At 41.5% G+C, this 23471-nt stretch overlaps 1 protein-coding gene across 1 annotated transcript in view; it reads right to left on the bottom strand.

Annotated features, from left to right (window-relative positions):
* kek1 (kekkon 1) overlaps positions 1 to 23089 on the bottom strand; it is a 102895-nt gene extending 79806 nt beyond the window's left edge. Inside the window, exon 1 of the mRNA XM_071598598.1 lies at positions 22020 to 23089. Within this exon, the coding sequence (XP_071454699.1) occupies positions 22020 to 22262 (243 nt within the window). The 5' untranslated portion in view covers positions 22263 to 23089. The remainder of the gene's footprint in view (positions 1 to 22019) is intronic.
* Positions 23090 to 23471: the final 382 nt, after the last annotated feature.

Genomic DNA, 23471 nt, shown 5'->3' with positions numbered 1-23471 from the left:
CATCAATGGGCGGAGGATCCAATGCAACCTAATGGGACGTAAAACTTAAAGGCTCTGTTAACATAGTAGAACACTTCCATAGCTATCGCTTGTCTGTCTCCACGCAAAGAAAAACACAGGCGGATTATGTATGAAAAACGTAATAAAATTGAAGAACTCGTCTGCTTTACTGCTTTGCTTTTTACGACCTCTCTAAAAACAATGCAACGGAGTAAAAATAAATTACCACCAACAGGCGATCGTCAAATACCGAACGACACTACGAAAGAAATTCCAGGGCGTAAAAAAAACTGTTCGTAGCAAACGGCGTTTGGCAGCTACGCCAACGGTTAAACTACTCCCGCCCCGTCTGCCCTCTCTTATCCGTCTGCATCCACCTCCTCCTCTTCCACAACAACCTACCGCCATTCTTTCCCGCACCCACCCATGTCCATCCCGCCTCCCTCCCCCCTCAACCCCCCCCCCCCCGACGACCAGAACGACAGCTACTATAAAGCACACGCGTTTCCATGGCGATCGAGGAACAACAATGGAGATGAGAGGCGCTGAATCGTTCCGGTCCACCAGGCGCCTTCCGCCAGTCTCCCCGTCCTCCCACGCTTACCCCGCCACCCATTCGCTGACCCCCTCGTATAGATCCCCCCCCCCCGCCCTTTCTCTACCGTACACGAACAGGGTGACGACGTCCCGGGGAAAGTGCGTTGTATAGGGTGTCGCCAGTCCCCTCTGTAACCCCCGCTCCCCTCCTTGTCCCCGTAATGGGAGACCCTTTCTCACCACTGGGGCGTAGGGGTTGTTGCCGGGTGCTGAGTTTTCACAACGATTTAGTACATTCTCATGGCTCGAAGTTTCAAACCGTGGAATTAGCATTTAAATCTGACGACCTTAACGCGTTCGTACGCTCTAAGTGTACGTCATAAGTACGACGGGATCGAATGATATAATGCGTGGCAGTTGGGAGGATAATGTAAAGCGGAAACGAGATATAATTGTGAGGGCTTGAATATGTTAATATTCTCTCCAATTTTTCAAACTAAATTACCTTTAAAGAAGACGAGTATTAGCTGTAGAAGATAAAGAGTGGCATGGAAGTGTAGGTATGCTGAAAAATTTAATAATATATGTTTCATAGGACATAATTGGGGTGTGTGTGCTTATCATAAACAACTGGCATTAATATCATAGTCATTTGACAGCAAACTACCTTCTTAGCTGAATTTTGCACATTCTCGTTGAAACTATTTTTTCATAGTATCGAAACATTACACAAATTTCTTCATGGCTCAATATTCCTGGTGAGTTGTAGATCATTCGCATAAAAATGCACAAGGAAGAGTTTATTTTTTTATAATTCCATAGAATTATTTTTACTCCTTATTCCGTAGTAACTAAGGTTTTTCGTTTATTTCTTATTATCATAAATTTACTCGAATTTTCGGCCTCTACTTTCAAGGTAACAATAAACTTCCTATTATTTACTATATACCCATGTCACTGCATTAATAGCTATGGCTTTTGCTAAAAATTATGATGAGATTTATTGATTCTTCGTAGGCACAAAGCAAATTAGATGTATTGGTATTACGCTATGAATATAAAACGCCTTGATGATGAAATAAACGAATAATGAAAAAAACGCAGTACTATATGAAACCGCGCAAAGGAAAACAGACCATTTATATTAGATTAAGTCCTCCTATTGCTATCCGATTGCAATTGGAAGGGGTAATTCGAGTTTCTTAATGAGTCATAATATAGTAATAGCAAAACTTCTTCCAGAGCAAGATCTCCATATCTAGAGGATATCTTAGTTCAGAGTCGTAATTTATCAGCGCCTTTGAGCAGATAAATCTATTAAATCGTCGGATATGACCAAACTAACTAAAAAAGTGATTCTAGAAACAATTAGATGTGGGAATAAAAAATTATAGAGATGTTTTGAATGCACAAAATGACAATTGATTAACAGCAATCATTATTTTAGAAAATCATGTGCCTCCCGATCGATAAAAACTATGTGCTCTTTGAATACTAATATTTTAAATAGAGAAGCAAAACCATTTGTGGGAATTAATAGACACCAAAGCTTATCGTAAAATCCGGTCGGAACTCCTCGCTAGTTTGAGTGAATTGGGGCCCTAACCAAGAAAACAGACCAGGCCTTTCGAAAACGGTAATTCAGCTACGCATCTTTATTGTTCTATCGAAGGAATTTGGAAAATTAAACCAATTCTTGCTTCAGTATCAGGGAAATGATGTTGTAGATAAAATTATAATTATTTCAACGGTGGGCATTCTGGGAGCACGATTTTATCCACCACATTACTTCAAATGAAAGTTTCTATTTCACGCAGAATAGTCCTTTTTAAAGGTGGAGTAAGCCGAGCGTAGGAAGGTTCCGGGAAATTCACTCTCACTCTAAATATACCTGTCTACCGACTTATTTGGTAATTCATTTGGGAAATGTAGAAACATTCTGGGAAACATCTGTAAAGCGTGCTCTTTTATTTGATTTCCACGAACGCTATATTAGTCTCGAAATGCTTTCCGGATTAAGAGGAATGGCGCCTCCATTCCTTACCTCTTAATGTCTAATTTTAATGTGACTGCCAAACTCATTTACCCCACAAAATGGTAATTCGTCTATATTGAAAATGAATATTAATCAAGGGTTCTTGCTGCTATTTTCTGTTAATGGAACAGAAATAGTTTCCAGGTATGCAAAATTGATTTTTTAAACATAATCTTCCAGTGGAGAGAAAATTCCTGAACAATTTGTCGAAACTATAAACGAGCCATTAACTATAACGAAAATCACAACTCTGAGCGGAATTATAGCACGAATAAGCCATCGAATTATTGCTCTCACATCCAAAGCATCGTCCATCTTCCGAAAGAGAATGGGGCTGCCGCGGAAATAGCCCTAACCAAATTATCGCGAAAAACATTGGCAAGCTCGCGGTAAACAGCCGCAAAATGCCAAAAAGGGTAACGGTATTACGGATGCTAATTGATTTTGTCACAATGCAATTAGGGTTTAAGCACTAGTTAAAAGTTAAATCACTATTTACGAAGGCATAAATTGTAGTTCGAATGGGGACGGGCTTGGGGTTGGGAAAATTTTCAGGCTTCCCCATTATTCCTCTTGGTGCGGCTCGGCCCGTGTTCCATTAATACTTGACCCGTCGACGCGCCTTTGAACAATACAAAACTTATGTGAAAGGTGCCCCTCTGGAGCCTCCCCACCCCCAACACACAGAGCCGGCTCTCCGCCATTCCCTGGCTACTTACTTCATCCCTCCGATCACCTACGCCCACCTCCGATACAGCCACTCCAACAAATTCTCCTCCCCACGCCCTAATTCTTCCTAGCCTCCCGAATCTGCATTCTCCGCCTCCCCGACCACTCCCTCCCCCCGTCCGGGTGGTGTGGAATGCATGCTTTACGACCGGGAGTCTGTTGGACGGCGCCTGAGGGGAAGGGAGGACCTGGCCGGGACCTCCCCAGGCATTTCCCTACAGGTCCCGCGCTCCTCACCCCCCCCACCAATGGCCCCTATCGACACCCCCACCCACAGGGGGGTAGTTTTGGGGGAAATGGCTCCGGATAGGGGATGCTCGAAGCGCCAGGGAAAGGGTTGAAATGGGGGCGACGAGACCAAGAAGGAGGCGGGCGCTCCCTGGCAACCCTATCCCCAGCACGACCCTCCAACCCCGTGGATTAACCTCGGGTACGCCACCTCCGTGAAGAAATGGAGTAAACACCTCTTCCTCCTGCTCCTCCTCTCTCCCCACGAACTACCTCCCTACCCTCAAAAAAAATATACCCCTACTCCTTTGAGACCTGGCCCGTCTCCAAAGTGGGAAGGTGGTGGACGGACGTCTGGAATTCCCTCGTTCCATCACGCACCGCCGCACGCACCGAAGAAACGGGAGGAGGGTGGGATGGTTGCGTGCGGCACTAAAGGGGTCACCCCCTCCCGTTTCCCCATTTGACTCCCGAGACCCTCCCCCCTCCGAAGACCCCGACTTCGACGTTCTCCCTCCGTCGGGCGTCCACGTCCCTTCCCCGAAACTCCCTCCACTCGGCAGACAATGGGGAGCCTCTTCTTCTCTTCAGCTACAAATAGCGATAGTGTCTCTTCTTACACCAGGCGTCTTCCTTCCACCCAAACTGCTGAAACTCTTCCCTCCCATTCCTCTTCCATCCCTCTCGAAGCGAACCCGATTCTAGAGGAGAACGACTCTGGGACTCACCCCACTCGCGCGCGGGCACGTTCTTGCCGGGTCCCTCTTTCCTTCTCCCCGCCGCACACCGCGTTCCTCCACTCGGCTACATAGTTTCCTCCCTCTCGAGAGAGAGTCCTCCCTCTCAAGCCACCACTCCCCAGCCTCCAAAACTGCCTCCCTCAATCCGGAATCACCTCCCGAATTGGCGTAGTGAGAATTTTGAGGTTAGAGGTGGCGCTAAAATAAGGGTTCTCCCTTCTCTGTTAGGGGTTAGAGGGAAACGTAAAGTCTGCTACCAACAATAAATCCTAAGCTGTGTAAGTTTAAGCAGCATCTGGGCCTAGGGGGCGAAAAAGAATCTCTCGCTGCACATGCGGACCAACGTAAATGAGGTCAAATCTACTAGTGATTGAGGGATAACTGTTATTCACTGCTGTTCGCGCTCAAGATAGATCAAAGAGTTATATTTGTGCCGAAACATTTTTACTATTATTCTATTAAATATAGAATCTATTAATAAACTAGTATTCCTATTAAATTACAATAAATTAATTAAATTCTATGCTCGCGCTTTTGATTATTTTTTTCTAATGCGGATGATTTAAATAAGATGACGAGATTGCTCAGAGTAAGAATATTTGTTAAAGCGTCGAAAACGTTTTGTTAGAAATATGACGCAGAAGGGAACATCTGATTTGGTGTAGGACAAGTACTATTGAAGATTTTTAGCAATTCTTTTAACAACAATCTGTACCCTCTTTTGATCAATTTGTGACCAAGTAAAATATACAGGTTGAATATATTTGATTCTTGAGCGCAAAACATTATATTTGACATATCCATTACTTTGGTTAGAACTTTGTAGTCTCCGCAAAACTTCGAGTTGGAGAGATGATTAAATATTTAGAGTTTACATACATTCGAGGATTCTGGCACAAATTTTCAGTTGTATTCTTATAGCTTGCGTGTGTGTCACAGCGAGATTAAAAAAGGAAGAAAAAAACTGTAACCATTACTTTCGGAATTATGTGCGTGAAGCTGACAGGAGTTTATGGTCTGAGCGCTTCAAAAGTTTCACAACTTTAGAAAACACAATTTCCCAGAAAAGCCGAAAAGAAATGTGAGAGATTGCTATCAAAACTTCCTATCAAAACAAACACTTAAGAGAAAGAAAAAAGCCCTCCGCTCAAGGAATAGGGAGGAAATAAGAAAGCTAAAACGCATCGGCCACCCAGGAAGTATTTATTCACGGCCAAGTCTCAGACTTCTTCAATTTACCACGGGAATTCGTCGAGCGGAGTACGTGAGGAAGACACCTAACAAGCGGATAAAAATGAAAAAGTCCAGAAAAGTTAAAAAAAAAAACAAAAAAATACGGTGACTTTAATTCGTAAGGGCCTTCAGTTTCTTAATGAAACTAATGTATGATTATCAAGTGGGTTATTTAAATCGTGCATTCTTAACTCATGAAGATAGCATCTACCCTTCGCTCAGCCGGCCGTCACTTACTCAGGAAAAATTGAATTAAGGCATCAGCCAGTGGTTACGAAATACGTTTTAAACCGGGTTACTGACGTTAAAGGGTGAAGTTAAGGAGATGTAATAGCTAATTATTCAGTTATAACGCGTCTCATTGTAACGCTTTTCCTGCATTTTTCCTCTGCAGACAACCATGATTCGATCTATTTTGGGTTTTTCTTTCAATATATCCTACAATCAATGAGCTGCGACCAATCTCCTAGCTACCAAAACTTGCATTTAAACTTACTGCACAATCTCTAAAATTATCTAAAAATGTCATAGCGTGAAAAGTATTGTCTTCTGTCTCTGATATATATTCATTTTCTCCATCACTAACGCTTATTATCCGGAAGATGGGTAAAAGCTTGTTTTATATTTCTTTTAAGGCATTACTGCCATTAAAGCCGATCTTGTACTTGTAGGATATCTGGTAAATATATTAAACCTCAAAACGGAGCAGCACTATCATTTACGATAAAATCTGAGAACAACTCACAACTAATATAAGGATTGATAACGTGTGAATTAGTTCAACATAATCCCATTGGGTTAATCTTAATCGACCATACGATCTTTAATCGTTAAACGCTATAACTTATAACCATCCTTACACACTATAAACATACTTCACCCGCGGATGCATCCAATCCGCGGGAGAAATATGATGCCTTTGAGTAGGTACATCACTTTTTCTTGAGCAACTATCCCATTTCCGAAAAAAATTTGCATTGCCACACCACCGTTTTCTCAATTCATGTGATATGTCAGAAGCGTAAGATACCATGTTTTCTAGACAGGATCGTTAGATTTATCAAGTACCAACCCAGTGGTCCCCCTGGAAGTAAACCCCATGAGAACGTGCATCCGCGTTCGGGAGACCCCGATCTAGCGCATAGAAAACGCCCTGGGGGCCCATATGCCTCCCCCGGATCCCTCCCGACCCCCTTAGTGCCTCCACTCCATCCCACTCCCTTATCCCTCACGGTCCCACCCCACAACCATATGGCTCAACAAAGGAATGCCTTGGAGAAAATACGGGGAGGGGGTGGGAGATGGAGAAGACAAACCCTTTCCCTCAGAAGCCTACCCCTTCTCCCATTCCCAGATCCCCGTCTCTTTTCTCTTCCTTTCTCTCTGTCTCTCTCCCTCTCTCTCCGGAGCGCGCGCTGGATTCGTTTCGGAGGCTCGGAGATAGATAGGAAGTGGGAGGGGCTTGAGGTTGAGATATCGGGGGAAGGGTTGCAGGAGGCAAGTAAAAGGGGGAGGGGAAACTTTGGGTCCAAAAGGATCACGTGGAACGAACGAACGAACGACTTTGTGCTCTTTGGCGGGTGAATCCATCGGCTCCATGCTCTGCTGTTTGTGCGCGGAATAAGAAAAATCGGAAACTCGGCGAATGAGCGGTAGGTCCGAACCCCTCCCTCTGTCTCTCTCGCTCTCCTTCCCTTCCAACTCATTCGTTGGCTTCCCACACCCACGCTCTCCTCGCCCAACAATTCTCCTCACCCAAAAACTCTCCATCTCTCGAGTTCCTCCCCGCCCCGTATAACTATCGCCACCCACCTCTCTCTCTCTCTCCTCCCCCTCCCCAGGTCTCTTCCTTAGTCCGTACAGAAGAGAGAGAGGGAGAAAAAGTATCCTTTTGAGAGAGTTGGAGGGGTGAGAGGAATGGGGGAAGAAGTGAAAGAGAGAGGGATAGAGAGAGAGCGCGAGCTTTGGAAGTCATTGTTGCGAGGGGGAGGAGGGGAAGAGGGTGGAAAGAGAGTCGCGGGGAGCTCCCCATTATGAAGGAGTGTGCCAACAATGAGCGAGGAGGTAAGGACGGGGCGGGGTTGGAGGGGATCTGAGAGTGAGGTAGGGGTTTGAGGCCGTAAATCTTCCATTACATTACGCTGGAAACCAGGAGATGCACGTCAGTATTTGAATCTTCCCTTGGTTCCGCTCCCATCCCACCAGATGTCTCCCTCTCCGGGGGCGGTGGAGGTGAAGGGATGTTGGGGGAAGGGGACGTCCTCCGCCACCCCCGCTCTCCCGGTCGGTTTCATTTAGGTTAAGAGCCCCCTTCTCATCCCATCTTCCTTCCCACTTTCCTTTTTTATCCCACCCCACCCACCCACCCATTCCGATTCAACCTCCATCCCTCTCCGCCATTTCCCCCTTTCCCTTCCTTCCCGCCCGTTGAAAGGGGGAAGGGGGTATGCTCCTTCATTTCAGCGGTTTCCGTCTTTTTCTCTATTGGAAGGAGACGCGTTTTTCTCCTTGTTTCTCATTGGTTAGGTTGGATTTTCGCATGGAAAGGATGGAGGGAAGGGGTTGGAGACAGCACTCGCGGGAGTTTTGTATGGAGGATGAAGTCGAGTAGTGAAAAGAATTGACTCATGGGCGTGGAGAGAAGAAATCAATCGGGTGCAGCGGAATAGCATCTCAAGTCATCCTCACGAGATGACGCAACAAGTATAAAATGCAAGCCGCTATGCGTGTGAGTGTGTGTGTGTTTTTTTTAATATCATACGGTTTTTTATCACTTTTTATTTCCCTTTCTCCGAGCGACTCCTTTGTGGAGGTACTCGCATCTGCGGCATGCGCGAGAGAAACATATTTCACACAGACTTGGGCCCGTGTGCGTGCGTGTGTGTGTGTGTGTGTGTATTTCGCTGAGTGGGTTACGTCGGGTGCGTCCTCGTGTGCGCAAAATGTACACAATCGCGAATTCTCTGTGCTCGCGGAAAAATAAAACAGCATACTACAAAGGCTCCCTGCTGTGATAAAAATTGAGGGCGCGAGAGCGTTGGATTTCGGTTCGGGATCCGTCGTTTTGCTCTGCAGATGGCGAAAACAAAGGACACACGAAAGGAATGTCCTGCCGGGTCTAAATAAAATTTTCATTCCTTACTCTGAAGTTCTTGCTGCTTTTTATCTGGGGTATTGGAGGCCTCAACAAATTAAGCCACAGGGTTCATTGAACGATGAGAAGAAATTTCGCAAAGTCACAACATTGGCTTCAACAAATTCTAAGGCATAATATTTCTCTCGCGAAAAAACTGATTCATTCACTACCTACCCCTGATAGCGAGAATTTAAAATTTTAATGTAAATGAAACAAACCAATATGAATACTTCTCAGACTCCCAAAGTCATCCCTAATCGAAATAATGCTATAATCGCCCAATCGTATTGCAACCAGAAGTTAAAAACTATGAGTTATTAAGATTATTATTTTCTATTTACACTTGCTAATTTTTAAACTGGCCCTCGCGAGGTCAGCTGGATGGAAACGTGATAACCGTTGTGGACCAAGGAAGTCTATTATAATTTGAATGGATTCTAATTATACAATTTTAACTTTATTTTGTTCATTCGGGTAGTAATTATCTAAAAATGCATATAAATACATTGAAAACATCATCCGGTGCACTTTGTACTAAACATTTCACTAAATATTTCCTCGAATTTCAACTACAATGCTAAAATATTTTTCCCTCAATACGACTAACAAAAGATATCATAGTCGTAGAAATTTGGCACTAAACTAATAATATTTATCAACATCTCGAAAATGATAATTATACTTCATCGTATGCATATAAATATCACAGTTAGTAAAATGGCTAGGGTATTGCACATTTTTCTTGTTTATTTAAATACCATAGCATAACTCCGTACATTACACAGTAAAATAACAGTATTTTTACATGAAGAGGCATTAAAACCCTCAACGGAATGTTTTATCTATTCCTAAAATTGAAGTTGATAGTGAATGAAAAATAGCTCGCTTGTCAAGTACAGCCTGTTGTCAATGTTTACATTCTTAGAGCAACTCTCTCATTCTATAGTCGTTCAGAAAAAAAGAAGTTTCCGTTTCCACTATAATAAAAAATCCTTGAATATGAGCTATGAATGAAACTTTTATCTTTTATTTGTTCTTTATTCTGTTAAAATAATTACATAAGCGACCCTTAACTGTAAACTATGGTTTAAATTAAAATGTCAGTCAAAATTAATTTGATGCTATCAAGAAATCGATTCAAAGACTAAATTTATCGAAAGTAATGGTTTACTGTTGGAAAACCAGAGTATATTTCATGGAGTAAATTAGGTGCCATTTAAAACACCAATCATTTCAATAGATTCGAAACTGCACTAAATTTCTAGTGATGCCTTCCCTGAGATGTCACGATTTTTTTTATTTAACATATTGACCACATTTATTTTAAAGCATTATCACATTCTTTGTTCGATAATAAAATGATTGGCATAACCAAACGGCATGGTAAAATATAAAATACGAGGGTCATCCGGAAAGTAGTACCCGTTCGTGAAATAAAAAGACAAAAGTAAATATTAACAAACATAAAAAAATTTATTTGAAAGAGGATACTTTAAACTACTTCTCAACATAATCTCCAAGCAAATTAAGGCATTTGTCATAACGTGTGACAAGTTTCTGTATTCCTGCTGCATAGTCCTTCGCCGCCAGCTCATTGAGATACGCGAGGGACCCATCTTGCACAAATTTTTGCATAATGCAGATGGTGTTTAACAATTTCATGAACAATTGTTCGAGAAACATTGGGAAAATGCTCACAGATGTCATCAATTGTGACGCGCCGATCGTTCCTCACGAATTCGTCAACTGAGCTCACCAGTTGGTCTGTAATGACAGACGGTCTCTCCGAACGCTCATCGTCGTGTGTGTTCCCCCCCTTCTGTCTGAATCCCTTGCTCGAGTCTGTGAAGTTAGTAAACAAGTTGACGTTTCGTAGTCCAACATTTGTAATCAATCGTAGGATAGTATAGAAAATTTGCGACTCATAATTTGTTAAATTAACGAAAAACTCTATGCAGTTTGTATTCCTAAGTGGAAGACTACCCCTGCAAATTTCTTTCGCAGGAGAAACAACCATTGTTCGATATCTGGTCCAAGAGTACCTTTTGATGTTAAAATTGCAATTATCATAGTGATATATTATCCTCTCGGCTACTATGGTAAAGTGAAGCAGTTTAATGAAAGATAAGCAGTTGGGTTCTTAAACTTTGCCGGTTAGTAAGAATTAACATGCTGCATGTGTTCACTAGTTATTTTGCCAAAAATTATTAACCTAATATGTTTATTGTGCCACGACGCTAATAAAATGTCCATACATGCTCATGAATATCGCCATCAATTAAATGGCCAATCTATTTCATACCTTTCTCATATTTATAATGGCAATACCACAATTGAACCTTGAAGCGCAAAGCACGGAAAACTGGCAATAACTTTACACATAATGGAATCGATAATAGTCTGAAATACGGAGGGATTGAAATCAAAGATGAAAAGGCACACAAAAACTCTCCATCAAATGTTTAACGGTCCACAAAATTGATGGTGATGCCGACTGAAAAATATTTTGCATGTCAAACACAACCGCCAGTCAATTTTGAAATCTTTAGAGCACCTATCTCAGTCCACGCCCTTTTAGGAAAAAAGGGAAGTTTCTGTTTGTCACGTAAATCAGACGCACCGAGTGCACGTCCCCTTATCACGACGTGCCTGGCAGCTTTATCTCTTGTACCAAACGTCCGAAATCACTGCTCTGCCATCGGGTAAATTTGCCGAAAATCTAGAGCCTCCCACCCCCTGATGCCAAAAAAATAAGTAAAATTAAACGGCCGCCGAATCTGATTGGTGTAATAAACACTTTATTCGATACGTGTCCCCTTCCCGAGGATGAAATGTTTGATTACACGAGAATAAAGAAATACGTCGCTATTCCTGCGAATGAACTCGGTCAGAGTCATACTCAGAAAAGGTTAACTTCGGCTCTTCTTCGCCACAAGTCGCTTTAGTATGTAAGCAGACGAGCCTCATAATGAACGTAAGCCTATTAAAAATCTGGAAAGTATATTTTCATGATGTAACATTCAAAGTCAGCATATATTACCACACATAACTATATATAAGGTTACGTTTCTTCTATTATTATTATTACCATTCCTAATTCCCCTACCATGTAAAGAGCAGTTATTTGATTTCTACCAAAACGTAGCCATAATAGGAGTACGTATACTGAAGATTTTAATCGGAAGGAGTTCTATTAATATTGCCATTCCTAATCCTCCTACCTTATTAAGAGCAGTTATTTGAAAAATGTCCATTGAAAGAAATATTGGTATATACTGAGGACCATATTAAATGAGTTTTTAATTTTCCACAACTTTATTTTAAGAAACAACGCGTTTCACCAACTTGCGGTGATTCCTAAAGTCTGTGAACAATTACAAACTCATTTAATATGGGTATCAAACAATTCCACTATGTGAAGCCTTGAAAGTGTAAAGTAAATACTGACGATCCAAATGTGATAGATGGATAGCAATATGAAATTCAAATACTTTACTTTTAATATATTTTAGATTTAACAGTGTATACAGGGCAAAGTAAGCATATCAGACAGGTAAACCCATTTTTTAAATATATATTTTATCAACACTTAACCATGTAGGGACAATGAATCTTCTAGCTTCGTTTTCCATGCTATTAAAAAAAATTCTATCCATATAATGACACTATCACTGGCCACTGACGGGATGGATTTAAACTGATAAGCCGAACTGATTTAACTTATCGACCTGATAAGTGGATATTCATATTTTTGATAGATAAGCCATTATCATTGATTTTTTCCAAAATAAGCAAAAGTGGCTGAAAGAATGCAACACCCATTTATTGAAGGCCTAGCCGTACTTTGCTATATTGCACGCGTGTTGCATATTGTGTTATATGTTAATCAATCCAATGCGATGGGCAATCAATGTCATTACAGCGGATATACATGCACTGCATTTTCGCTCACACTTACGACTGATATGAGACCATCAGTCCCGGACCGAATAGTCAGGTTTTAAGAAGCTTCAGTGAATCGAAGAAATAATAGAAGCAAAAAAAATTGCGAATTCGCCTCCAGAGTTGCATTTTTTTGACTCTTTCTGTATGACCACCTGGCCGTGTGAAATTCGGATGCTATTTTCTGCCGCAGATAGCAAGAACTTTCTGGAAGAAAGGCAGTAATGGTAGGCCGTTATATGTGTGTTTTATCCTTTGAATGCGTGAAAATGATTTCGAATACACATACGCTCATGAATAAAGATCATTTTCCGAAAGGTAACTTTCTCCACACCACCTTTTTAGGTATCGGTATAAATGAGAGGAATAATAAAGGGCGCCATGAGTTTCAGATTTCCTACGAATTGGCAAGACGGCTCAAAAAAGGACGTTCCCTTGTTCACGAATTTTTCCGAAATTCAGTTTACGAAAAGGAACAGCCTTGCGCAAAGGTCATCCATGCTTGCGTGCCTGTGCCCTTATTTTGCTTTTTGAGCGATATTTAAGTTCCTTGCGAGCGGGGTGGATTTAAATGACCGTTATACCCCGGTGATTAAGCGATCCGCACGTAATTGCCCATTGGCAGCCAACTGACGCGACTGACTGAAGCATATTTCGTTCTGCCTTTTTGCAATGATGAAACTCACAGCACTAGGTCAGTGACGTCGAATCGTTGGAAAGCCAAGAACCATCGGTCGAGGCAAACGGAAAAGAAGAAAACAATAGTTTTTCACCAGCGGATGTAACAGTAGCTAATGCTCGTCCGGATCTTTGAGGGTGAATCATCCAAATGGCCAATCAATGCGCATCGTCGAATGCGGCAATATCGATAGGTTCGATTGTCTCCTTGGGTAACAAAGGAGGATTGGTCGATTTCGTTCTTCGATCGAAGCTAATGAGGGGTGGAGGCCCCCCCTCCGCCCATACCACCCCAAATGGATGTGCCGTGATTTCGACGTCGCGAAGTGGGGGAGGTGGTTTGAGGGAGCGGGTGTTGGTCGCACCACACCCCTCACAGGGTTCCTTCTGACGACGGTAGGAATCCCGCCTCCCTCCAGCACGCGACCGCAAAGGAACGGATTCTTAGGAAAGAACATCATCGCTAGACACGGTCGCCCCCGAAATGGATTCTCCGAATCGCCCAAGGCTCACACGCTCCTCATGCCCAATGCTCAGTGTGGTTGGGTCCGTGTGTTTCCCCGAGAACTCCGTCTAGGGTTCAAGGAGATGAATTCTAATTTCCTTATTCCACCTAAAGGGGCACCGGGAGAGAGTGGCGAGAATTGCGCGGGGACCGACCGTCTTCGAATGGGTGGATTATTTAACTCCTCTTTGTACATTAAGTGATCGGTTGGTTTATGGTGAAGTGAAATATTTCTTGGGGAATCTTCGCTCGGAATGAGATTTTCAGTGATCACGTTGGCAGATAATGTTATTCTTATTGGTATTCATCTGAAAAGAAAAAATAATATTTAATCGCATGTTCTAACGATGCATAAACTCTTGCTTCAAGTGGTTAAAAACGAAATTAAACTATTCCCAAGTTTGAGCCTCAATTTCAGGTACACAGCTTTTTTTTATATGATGAGTGGCGAATGTATGTAGTTATATATTCACCCAGCGTGTCATAATCATTCCTGCACTATTCCTTAAAATCATGCATTTCTTATTGCCAATAGTTTTTTCTGTGGTAGGTATTTTGTTGTTTGTTTAGAAACTGCAAAACTCATATGAGCATACTGAACTTGTACCAATACATAATCGGTAAATATCAATGATTGATTTGTCCTTTGTTAACGAAGCGAAGAGATATCGTACTCACGCGACAGACACCGAGTATTTCAAAGAGCATAAATGGTTTTCATTAGAGTGCAAATAATGGCAAAAATCCAGGTCAATTCGACTGTGAGCAATATTCAAAAATATGACATTAAAGTTATTTTTTTTATTTGAACTGGGACCCTGATTTCCGCAATGGAACTTCACAACGCCAGGTTCATTACTATTTTATTTTCTGGTCCCACTGAATTAAAATAATTCAAATCCCCTTCGCTGCGCTGCGTATCAGATGAAACAGGCAACCTGTCCGAAAGCGTTCTACTTTTTTTTTTAATTTTCAGTCAAACTCCGTTCACATTTTGCAGCGATAAAATCGCTCGCGCTCCACTACACACCAAAAAGGGATACTCAAAATACGCTCAGCGTTATCAATATAAATAACGTAGGCTGTTAAGTAGTGATTGGAAGGTTTAAAATGAGAGCGGAGCATATATAATTTTATTTGCAAGAGCGAGTAAGACCACATCGATCCCTATTTCGCAAGGAAAATAATTTTGCACTGATAAGTGAACTACACACTGCTTGAAATTAAACACGTACGATTGTCCACCAGTTTGGTCCAAGCTCCCATCTCCTGTAAACAAAGGAAGAATTTGATATCTCTTTTGCATAAATCAATGGCTTTGAATCTGAGTGCCGCGGCGCAACCGCAGTTTCGACCTGATCTTCATATGCATGTCCATCGAGTGCACGATAGCATGCATATATATATATATATATATATATATATATATATATATATATATATATATATATATATATACATAGCAGAGCATTTGGAAAGGGTTGAGGGTTCCCTGACTCTCATCCTTTCCATCCTCTCCTTCCCCTATATCCATTCCCCCACCCCGTGCGTGTGCATCATCGATAGGTATTTGCAACCGGTTCTCTTGAAATGGGACGTCGAAAGCAGGGAACGAGGCTCGAAACGAACCCAACTCGATTGATTGTATTTAAATAATGCTTTCCCATGTCAAGGCACCCATGGGACTAATAAGGAAAGCTGGAGAATGCCACAGAAATGATGATGGGGGAGGGGCATAATCAGTGGAAGTGGATAATTGTTGACTGCTCATTTCGTTACAGACGGGTCTACAGACAGCTTTCGGGATGAGTGCGAAATGTTTGTCGAGTTCGTGTTCAAATGATTTTATTTCTGAAAATCGAAATGTCTATCGAATGCTTTGAAAGTTAGTTTTCCAGATGGATGGTCATTTGTGCGAGAATAACAGGAGAACGAGCCTTTTAAATCGATTCGTATTTTAAACCAACAAGAAACTTAACCTTAAGCATTTTAAACAAGGGGAAATGAAAATAATCTAAAATATTTAGTGTAAGTGCGTTTATGAAGAAAATAACAGTGGGCTCAATCACATACAGTTGAAAAAATATTTGCTCTCTCGTCTTTTATCAAATCTGTATCTGAGATATGCGAGTGTAATGAGTCTAGCATTCCTTCTTTATCGCAAAACGTTTTCCAGATGTTGTATTTACATCGAATATTTAATTTCATTATGATGGATAAAATTTTCTCTGCCTCTTCATTGAATCGTGGTTCTCCATGTTTTGCCTGAATACCATTATAATTCAGGCGTCCGTATTAATTTATAAATTGTTGGTCTTGTTTAATTCCTATTTAACTGATAAAATAGATTTGTCCGCACTGACACACTATTGATTCGTTTCAGTTTTCCGAATGCCATCCATGGGTTAAACAAGGGTCACTGTGGTTCGGATTGTACGTAGTCCAACTAGAAATTACTAGGCAAGATATACTACGTAAATATGCATTTTTTTTACTTTCCACATAATTTTCCTCATTAGAAAAGTCTATTTAATCGGGTAAATTAGATGCGTACTTTAAAAATACTAACCGCCACCATCGAAAGAAAGAAACTGCATTATTCATTGTTCCGAAATATTTACACCCATTATGACGTAAAAAAACTTTAATCTTCCAAGCAAAAACCCTAACTATGCACCATGTTAAGCGAATCTCTTACTTTTTCCATTCTATTCATCCCAATTTACCGTTTTATAATTTTCATTTTACCCTACCTTAAATCGTGCATCATAACATGCAAACAACTCAAGACCCCTGCCGCTAATTTAACGCTATGCAACTTGAAAGAATTAAAACATTTATCAGGAATATTTAGTGGATAAAACTTAGGTTCATCGAATCTTAAGTCTATAAGTCAATCTTAAGAAGCGCTTGCTAAATGATGGAGGCATTGGGTTGGGAAAAGCTTTCCGACAAAGTAATATTTTCAAGCAGAAAAATTGATAAATCAGTGGGAGGAATGGGGTGAGCCTAGTGAATAACGGGCTGCTATAAGTCTCTCGATGGCATCTTTGGGTCTCAGACAATCCGTTTTACATTCTCAAGGAGCCTGTGAGGATGCCACAAAACGTATTTCGGTCCAAAGCGCATTGTGTATTGAATGATGGTGTGTGCGTGGGAGAAGATAAACACTCCCTATTATTTACTCTCTCTCTCTCCCAAAAACTTAGCTTGTTTAATTTCCCCAGGGGCAACTCTGATGCGAGCAAATATTCGGCTTTTGAGAGAAGCCGGTGAATTTACGACTTCTTTCATCGCTTTGAGTCCCGATGGGGCATGGCAAATAGCATATTCCACGAAAAGGGCGGCTAGAGCCAAAAATTAACATCGAAATGACCCACTGTTACAAAAGAGCCGTTGCATGAACGACATATTTCTTCGAAAAAAGCGAACAATTTAGTAAACATTACGCAGATACTTTCGATTACACTTTTATGTGTTTATAACAATTATAAGTGAAAGCCATTGCGTTATATTTCATTAAATATATCACTCATGGCCGCCGTGGTAATAGTATAAGTTTGATTCACCTGTCCCCCACCATATGAAAAGCAGGTTACGTAAACCGAGCCTGGTAAAATCAGGGAACCTGAGATATAATTATCTATTTTTCTTGCAAATCAGGTTACTGTGGTTTTTCTTCCCCTGATTATGGAAAATAAGTCACCACCTAAAAACCACCAATGTTGTCAGTGGTGTGTTATGACTAAGTTTGAGTAAAATTAATGTTCTGCTCAAATAAATTACATACATCCGAAGGGTGACTGACAATTTGAAGCAGCATCTCAGTTTTTACTTGAATGACATCTGTGATGCGAAGATTTACTTAGCATATGAAGGGCCATAGGAGAGTCGTAATAAGGTTTTCAGCGCATTTCTTTCAATATCTTTTAATATGTCTCCTGAATAAACCTGAGGTATTCGTTAGGTGAACCATTTACTCATGCACTAGAAATATGAGCATATAATATTTTTCATCACTTTTGAATTTTGATTGGAACTATAAACATTTGTAAAATAACTTTTCTTCAGCTTCAGGCTCAACTTGATATGGACACATTTTAAAAGGCAGGTTTGAGCTCACGGAAAGCTTGATACCTCCGAGGAAAACTTCGTGGCGAATATATTTTGCTCAGTGAAAACTGCAAAATTAAGAGGCATTTTGAAAGATGGATAAAAAAATCGCGATTATCCAAGATTTTATCACCAGCATATCTTTATAATTGCGATATCTTCCGAAATTTGGGCTCACGGTAGGGAAAGTGCTTTGACAGCATCAATCCCTTCTCATTTATATGCTGTCGCGTGACCATGAAGTCCAGAACGATTTATATCGTGATCTTTTGCATGCTAGACCAAATGTCTTGAACAGAGAAGCAAACGTCCTTCATGGCAATGTGGCAAATCTCCCTCTCGCAAGTTTAACGAAATAAACGTTACTTCAAAGGCTATAAACGCGCTTTTCCTCCGAAATAAAACGTACAAACAAACACTTGAACGGGTGGGGTTGTAAATTACATGAGGCCACTGAAACACTACTGAAAAGAAAATTAAAACCCATACAAGTTCACAATTTTCCATTCTTTTCCTAATTAGGTACAGCAGATTATATGTTGTTGCAATCCTTTTTTTCCGGATTCGCTCCAACAATTACAAAATCGCAAAAAAATTTCTTTTTCAGATTTTAATTTATGAAAGTATTTAAAATTTTTAAAGACAAAGTTTTTATACAATTTTTCCATGTCTTCTAAAGCTTAATTTAACAACGCTTGATTTATTTAGGGTTATTCAAAATCTGTTTGATTTGGGGTGATATGGAAATTATCTTAAAAGAAAAGACAGCCTTTCAATAAAATTATATGATTTCCGTGATATTTTTCTGCAAATAATTTCCCTATTCCAGCCTTGTCGTATTTAATGATGATTGCATAATGTATCTGTACTAGGAATTGTTTAAACGCCTAATTTTCCCACTATTAATCCGAAGGATGCATAATTAGTAGCAGTATAGTAAGTATTTTGTAGTTTTTGACAATTTTACGTGCTTATTTTTGTTTATTTTTCCACAAATATGACCACTTTTACCTTGATAGAGCGCTTTTAGATGCATCTATTAAAATGAAGGAATATTTCTAATGATATGTTGCATGGTAATACTTCGAGCTTAAATTCACGGCAAGGATTCTTTCATTATAGGCATTCCGAACTATCTTCAGGCATTACGGCAGACCCTTTACGAAGTTTAGTGCTCGTTTGGTTCTAAGTTTCCTAATGCCTGGAAATCCAAGTTTTGATTGGCAGCAGTCTGAAAGTATCTCCCCTTCAAAGTTGTAACCAGTACATTTTTAATATTAGAGATCACCGTGAATGTTTGCTTAAAGCAAGCACAACCCTTTCAAGTTTGGCGACAGCTTCGGCGTTTTCTGAGTAAGAATTTACGAGGCACTTCTCAAAGGGATCGCTAGGTTCGTACAGGAAGGGAGGGAGTGTGGTTCGAACCGGTATTGCACCAGCTAACTCGCTTAAAGTCACGGGGGTGAATACTATTCGCAAATATGTGAAGTACGCGAGAAGATGGTGTAGAAGATCGCTTTTTGGGTTCGATCGCGTAAACGTTCAGTCCGTAGCATATGCAACCTTCAAATGCAGCCACATCTCCGAATGCAGACGACGGCACATCGTAAGGGAGGCACGGATTGCACACCGGCGGCGGTCCCTGGCCATCCAAGGAGATTTCGCTTGCGGCGCCTCCATACGGGCGGAGTGCGGAAACCCCCCCACACCCACCCCGCTCACAGGAACACTCCAATCGTACGTACGGCTGCGTGCACGAATATGGGGAAGGAAATTTCCCACCAAGTGGCATTTCGCCTCGCCTGCTATCATCGAAAGGGTCGATCACATACCGCAAACGACCTTTAGGATGTAGGGGACGACGTCGGAATCCCCCCTCAGGGGATGGGGATTGTAGCAGGGCCGGGGCTTTAGGGAGAAAACAAAATTTTCAACCTGGACGAAATCGAACACGAAAAAAATACGAGTAAAATTGTTATTGTTTCTTGTAGAATTCCTACAGACCACATATTAAAAAATTGCGAGCTTAACAGTCGTTGGGTAGGAAAAAATATATGCCTGTTTCAAAAAGCATCACTATTCTCAACTACCCTTAATTGTGGGTTTTCTAGTCTTTCCAAAAATGCATTCACGTACAAGGGTTAACTAAATAAAGCTTAGAACTAAAATAAAATTTAAAAACCTAAGGTTGATGAAATCTGTAAGTATGCCCACGCTTACTCATGTGAAGACCATGGTTTTTTATTCTACCTCGAGAACAGACTCCAACTCCATACATAGCACATGAATTTAGCATTTAATCGGAAGCACCACCTCTCGAAACACATCAAAATGAAATAAAAAAGCCATTTTTCATAGAGAGAATGCATAGTGAATGTTTAACGTGGGTATTGAAACAATATTTTACATAGCTATCACTGTAACGAGTAATCAAAATGGCCATGCCACGCATATATCAGTAATGTTCCAGACGCCATGACGACATCCGCAAATGCAACAGTATAACTAAGGTAAACTGGAACGAGCACTTAATGGGATGGAATTATTAGGCTTTCCAGATTTTTCCAGTACCTTCTGATACACACACAGAGGTATGTACGATATTTATCAGTGCACTATGATAAATCGAGTAATGGCACAGTTGGATTAATCAGAGTATGATAGAAATTACAATAACTTTTTTATTCCTCTCGAGAAAACATGAAAACATGTCAGTAGAAAATGTACATGAAAAAATTGACTGATAATCACAGTAGCATGAGATATGCGATATTATTTAACGTAGAGGCTGAAAGTATTTCAGAGTGTATGCAATATTATCATTTTACTAATTTGGAAAAGTATTTTAGCCTGCTGGTTTAAATCATAAGGCATTCCCGATGCTCAAATTTTGTCCATTCAAAACCGACCTTAAATGGTATAATAAAATAATGAATAGAATAAATAGTAAACGATAATAGTGAATTTTGATCATGTATTTTAGTAATATACTTTTCTACATTTAGAAACGTGGGCGTTGCTGATCAATCAGTAGTTACTTTCTTCCCTAATCCCATCGGTAATAATCTCGTAGGAAATACGTGGTTTTTCTTAACCAAGGAGGGTCATAGATGGCTTAAGCAAAGCGAAAGCTTCGAAGGTTAAGCTGGATAGACACAATCAATAAATAAATATATTATATAATAATATATATGTACATTTATGTATGTTTATGCATAATTGTTTACATTTACATTATAATATATTATTCTCTTCCCTTGGACTACAAACTAAACGAAGTGGAAACATGTGATATTTATACTTCCCAGAGTAATTTGTTTTGCTATTTCTCCCTAAGGACTCATTGAACGACACAGGTATACACCTCGGTATTAAACTCTCTGAAAGATGAACTAAATTATAATAAAACACTATAAATGGCGAATATATTTGGGAAAAGAAATTATTTGAGTTAATCCTGATTTAAAAAACTAATATCAAAGTGGAAGAGTGAAGTTGAACTCTTTCTTCAAGGAATATTTCACATACTTATAATCGCATTAATTTCTTGTTTCAGCACAATTTGCAGACTGTGCTTAACTCCAAGATCGTAATAAGACATTCATTTACTCAGTAGGTGTTCTGAATGTTCACATCTTTTTCATTCCTTATTTGATATAGAATCTTCATGTATAACACCCATTTAATCGCGTTTATAAAATCAGTTGAGAAGTTATCAAAGCATGGCTCAGTTTGCTTGTCTCATCTGAGAAAACTGACATTCCCAACGTTTTATTTGGAAACCTAAAGAGTCTCAACGGTCGCCGATTGCGAATTCCAAATACAAGTGAATAATAGAAAGCTCGTTGATCGGACGCAAATCTTCCGGCGCTGCAGAAACGGAGATAAGACGTTTCCGTCGCATGGCATTACATGAGCGCATGCAATGTTGTCCCAAGTTGCATAACGTGTGCTGAAATGTCGCAGACATGAGGAAAATACACCGAGAAGCGGTGGGTTTCATATTGGTCGGGAAATGGGACTGAGTGTGGTTTATATGCACTGATTTTTCCTAAAGATAAAAGCCATATGACGTGGGAGAGTGCTTTTTCTCGCGTTCAAGTGGCCTTCCCCTACCCCGAATTTCCCCGTCTGGTGTCTTACCTGAGTCTCAGGGTCCACGTTGACCGGGATGCTGTATAGTGCCCTCTCCGGGCACTCCACAGTCCTCTTGCCGCCCTTCCACTTGCAAGCGCAGACGATGGGGCAGGCGCCCGCGGCGCCACCCAGCGTCGACCCGAGCCGTACCCCGGCGAGGCACAGCTGCAGCAGCAGAACCAGGAGGAGGCGGCGGGAGGCGGAGATGGCCGTGGACCACTGGGGCCCGGTCTCGCGGGTCACCGCCATTATCTGGGTGTCCAAAGATTTATTTTACCCCCAGGTTCTTACGTGTGCCTTGGGGAAAGGCGGAGGGGGGGGGTGAGATGAAAACGAAGCACTTGGTTTGTTCTCGGGGATTCCTCCTTCCTTTCAACGCCCGATCCTTGATTTCATCCACCCCGTAAATGAAAATTTCATCCACCCCGCGAAGGGTAATTTTTGAGGGTGGGCGGAAGAAAACGGAGGAGGAGGAAATATATATGTATATACACAAGAGATTGGAAGGATTGTAAGGTCAAGGCGATACGATTTTCCCTTCCACTGGAGGTCGACCCGATTGTTGTCACCACAAGATCCACGCGAGCGATAATCCACTGAGCACTGTGATCGGGGAACAGGAGAAGTTTATTATTATTTAATGTTACGAGTAAATTCGTACGAGAAGGTGGAGAGAGAGAGATACGTAACTAGCGTGGGCGTGATACGCATTAAAGAGGGAGGCGTTCGCACGTATTTGCCTTTCTGAATGGACGCCTTTCGTAGTTGTGGAAGTAATCTAGGAAGACGGGTCTTAATCCAACGGAAGGGGAATTCCTCAGCCGACGAAACACCCGCACACAGCTGGGAGTCTTGGAGAGAAAAATAAACACACAAGTTCACTTTCCACGGAGGGTGAAATAATTTTCTGGATCCGTGTTAGTTGGGCAATAAATATGTGTCACGTCTTAACTTCACGAATTCTCCCTCCCTCAAGGGTGTCCCGCCGAAAGAAAGCGAAGAGGAATATCTTTTTTCCCGAGAAGGAGAGATTCGGATGCTAAGATGTCTCACACTCGCTCGCCTTCCCGAACGCGATCGACACCACCCTAGTGGTCTCCGCTGACTCGCTCCACTTACCCCTAGTCCTCCTCTTCCTGCCGCCCCTGACTCGGCCCTGCCTCCGCGAACGCGATCTACTCGCCGCTCCTCCCGTTTGCGGCGCCCAAGATCCGACCGCCGGAGCCGCCGTCATGGGTGTCGATGGCCCCTGAGGTCATGGACTCATTCCGGGACCCCTTCTCTCACACTTCACTCGGCCCACAAGCAGTGGTGAAAGAGGGCGGTCGAGTGCTCCCGAAGGGTCAGGAGAGATGGGCGAATGGGATAACCCGAAGCCGGGGGTTCTCGGCGGGCGGTTTCGTGGGCAGAAAAGTGACCCGGGCAAGGAATCCCTTTGCGATCACCTTGTATGAGAGA

The sequence above is a fragment of the Hetaerina americana genome, unplaced genomic scaffold (genome assembly GCF_022747635.1).
Source record: "Hetaerina americana unplaced genomic scaffold, ioHetAmer1.1.p SCAF_10, whole genome shotgun sequence".
In the NCBI taxonomy this organism is placed as follows: Eukaryota; Metazoa; Arthropoda; class Insecta; order Odonata; family Calopterygidae; genus Hetaerina; species Hetaerina americana.
Note: the sequence above shows the minus strand (reverse complement) of the source record. Positions and strands in the feature narration are given on the sequence as shown.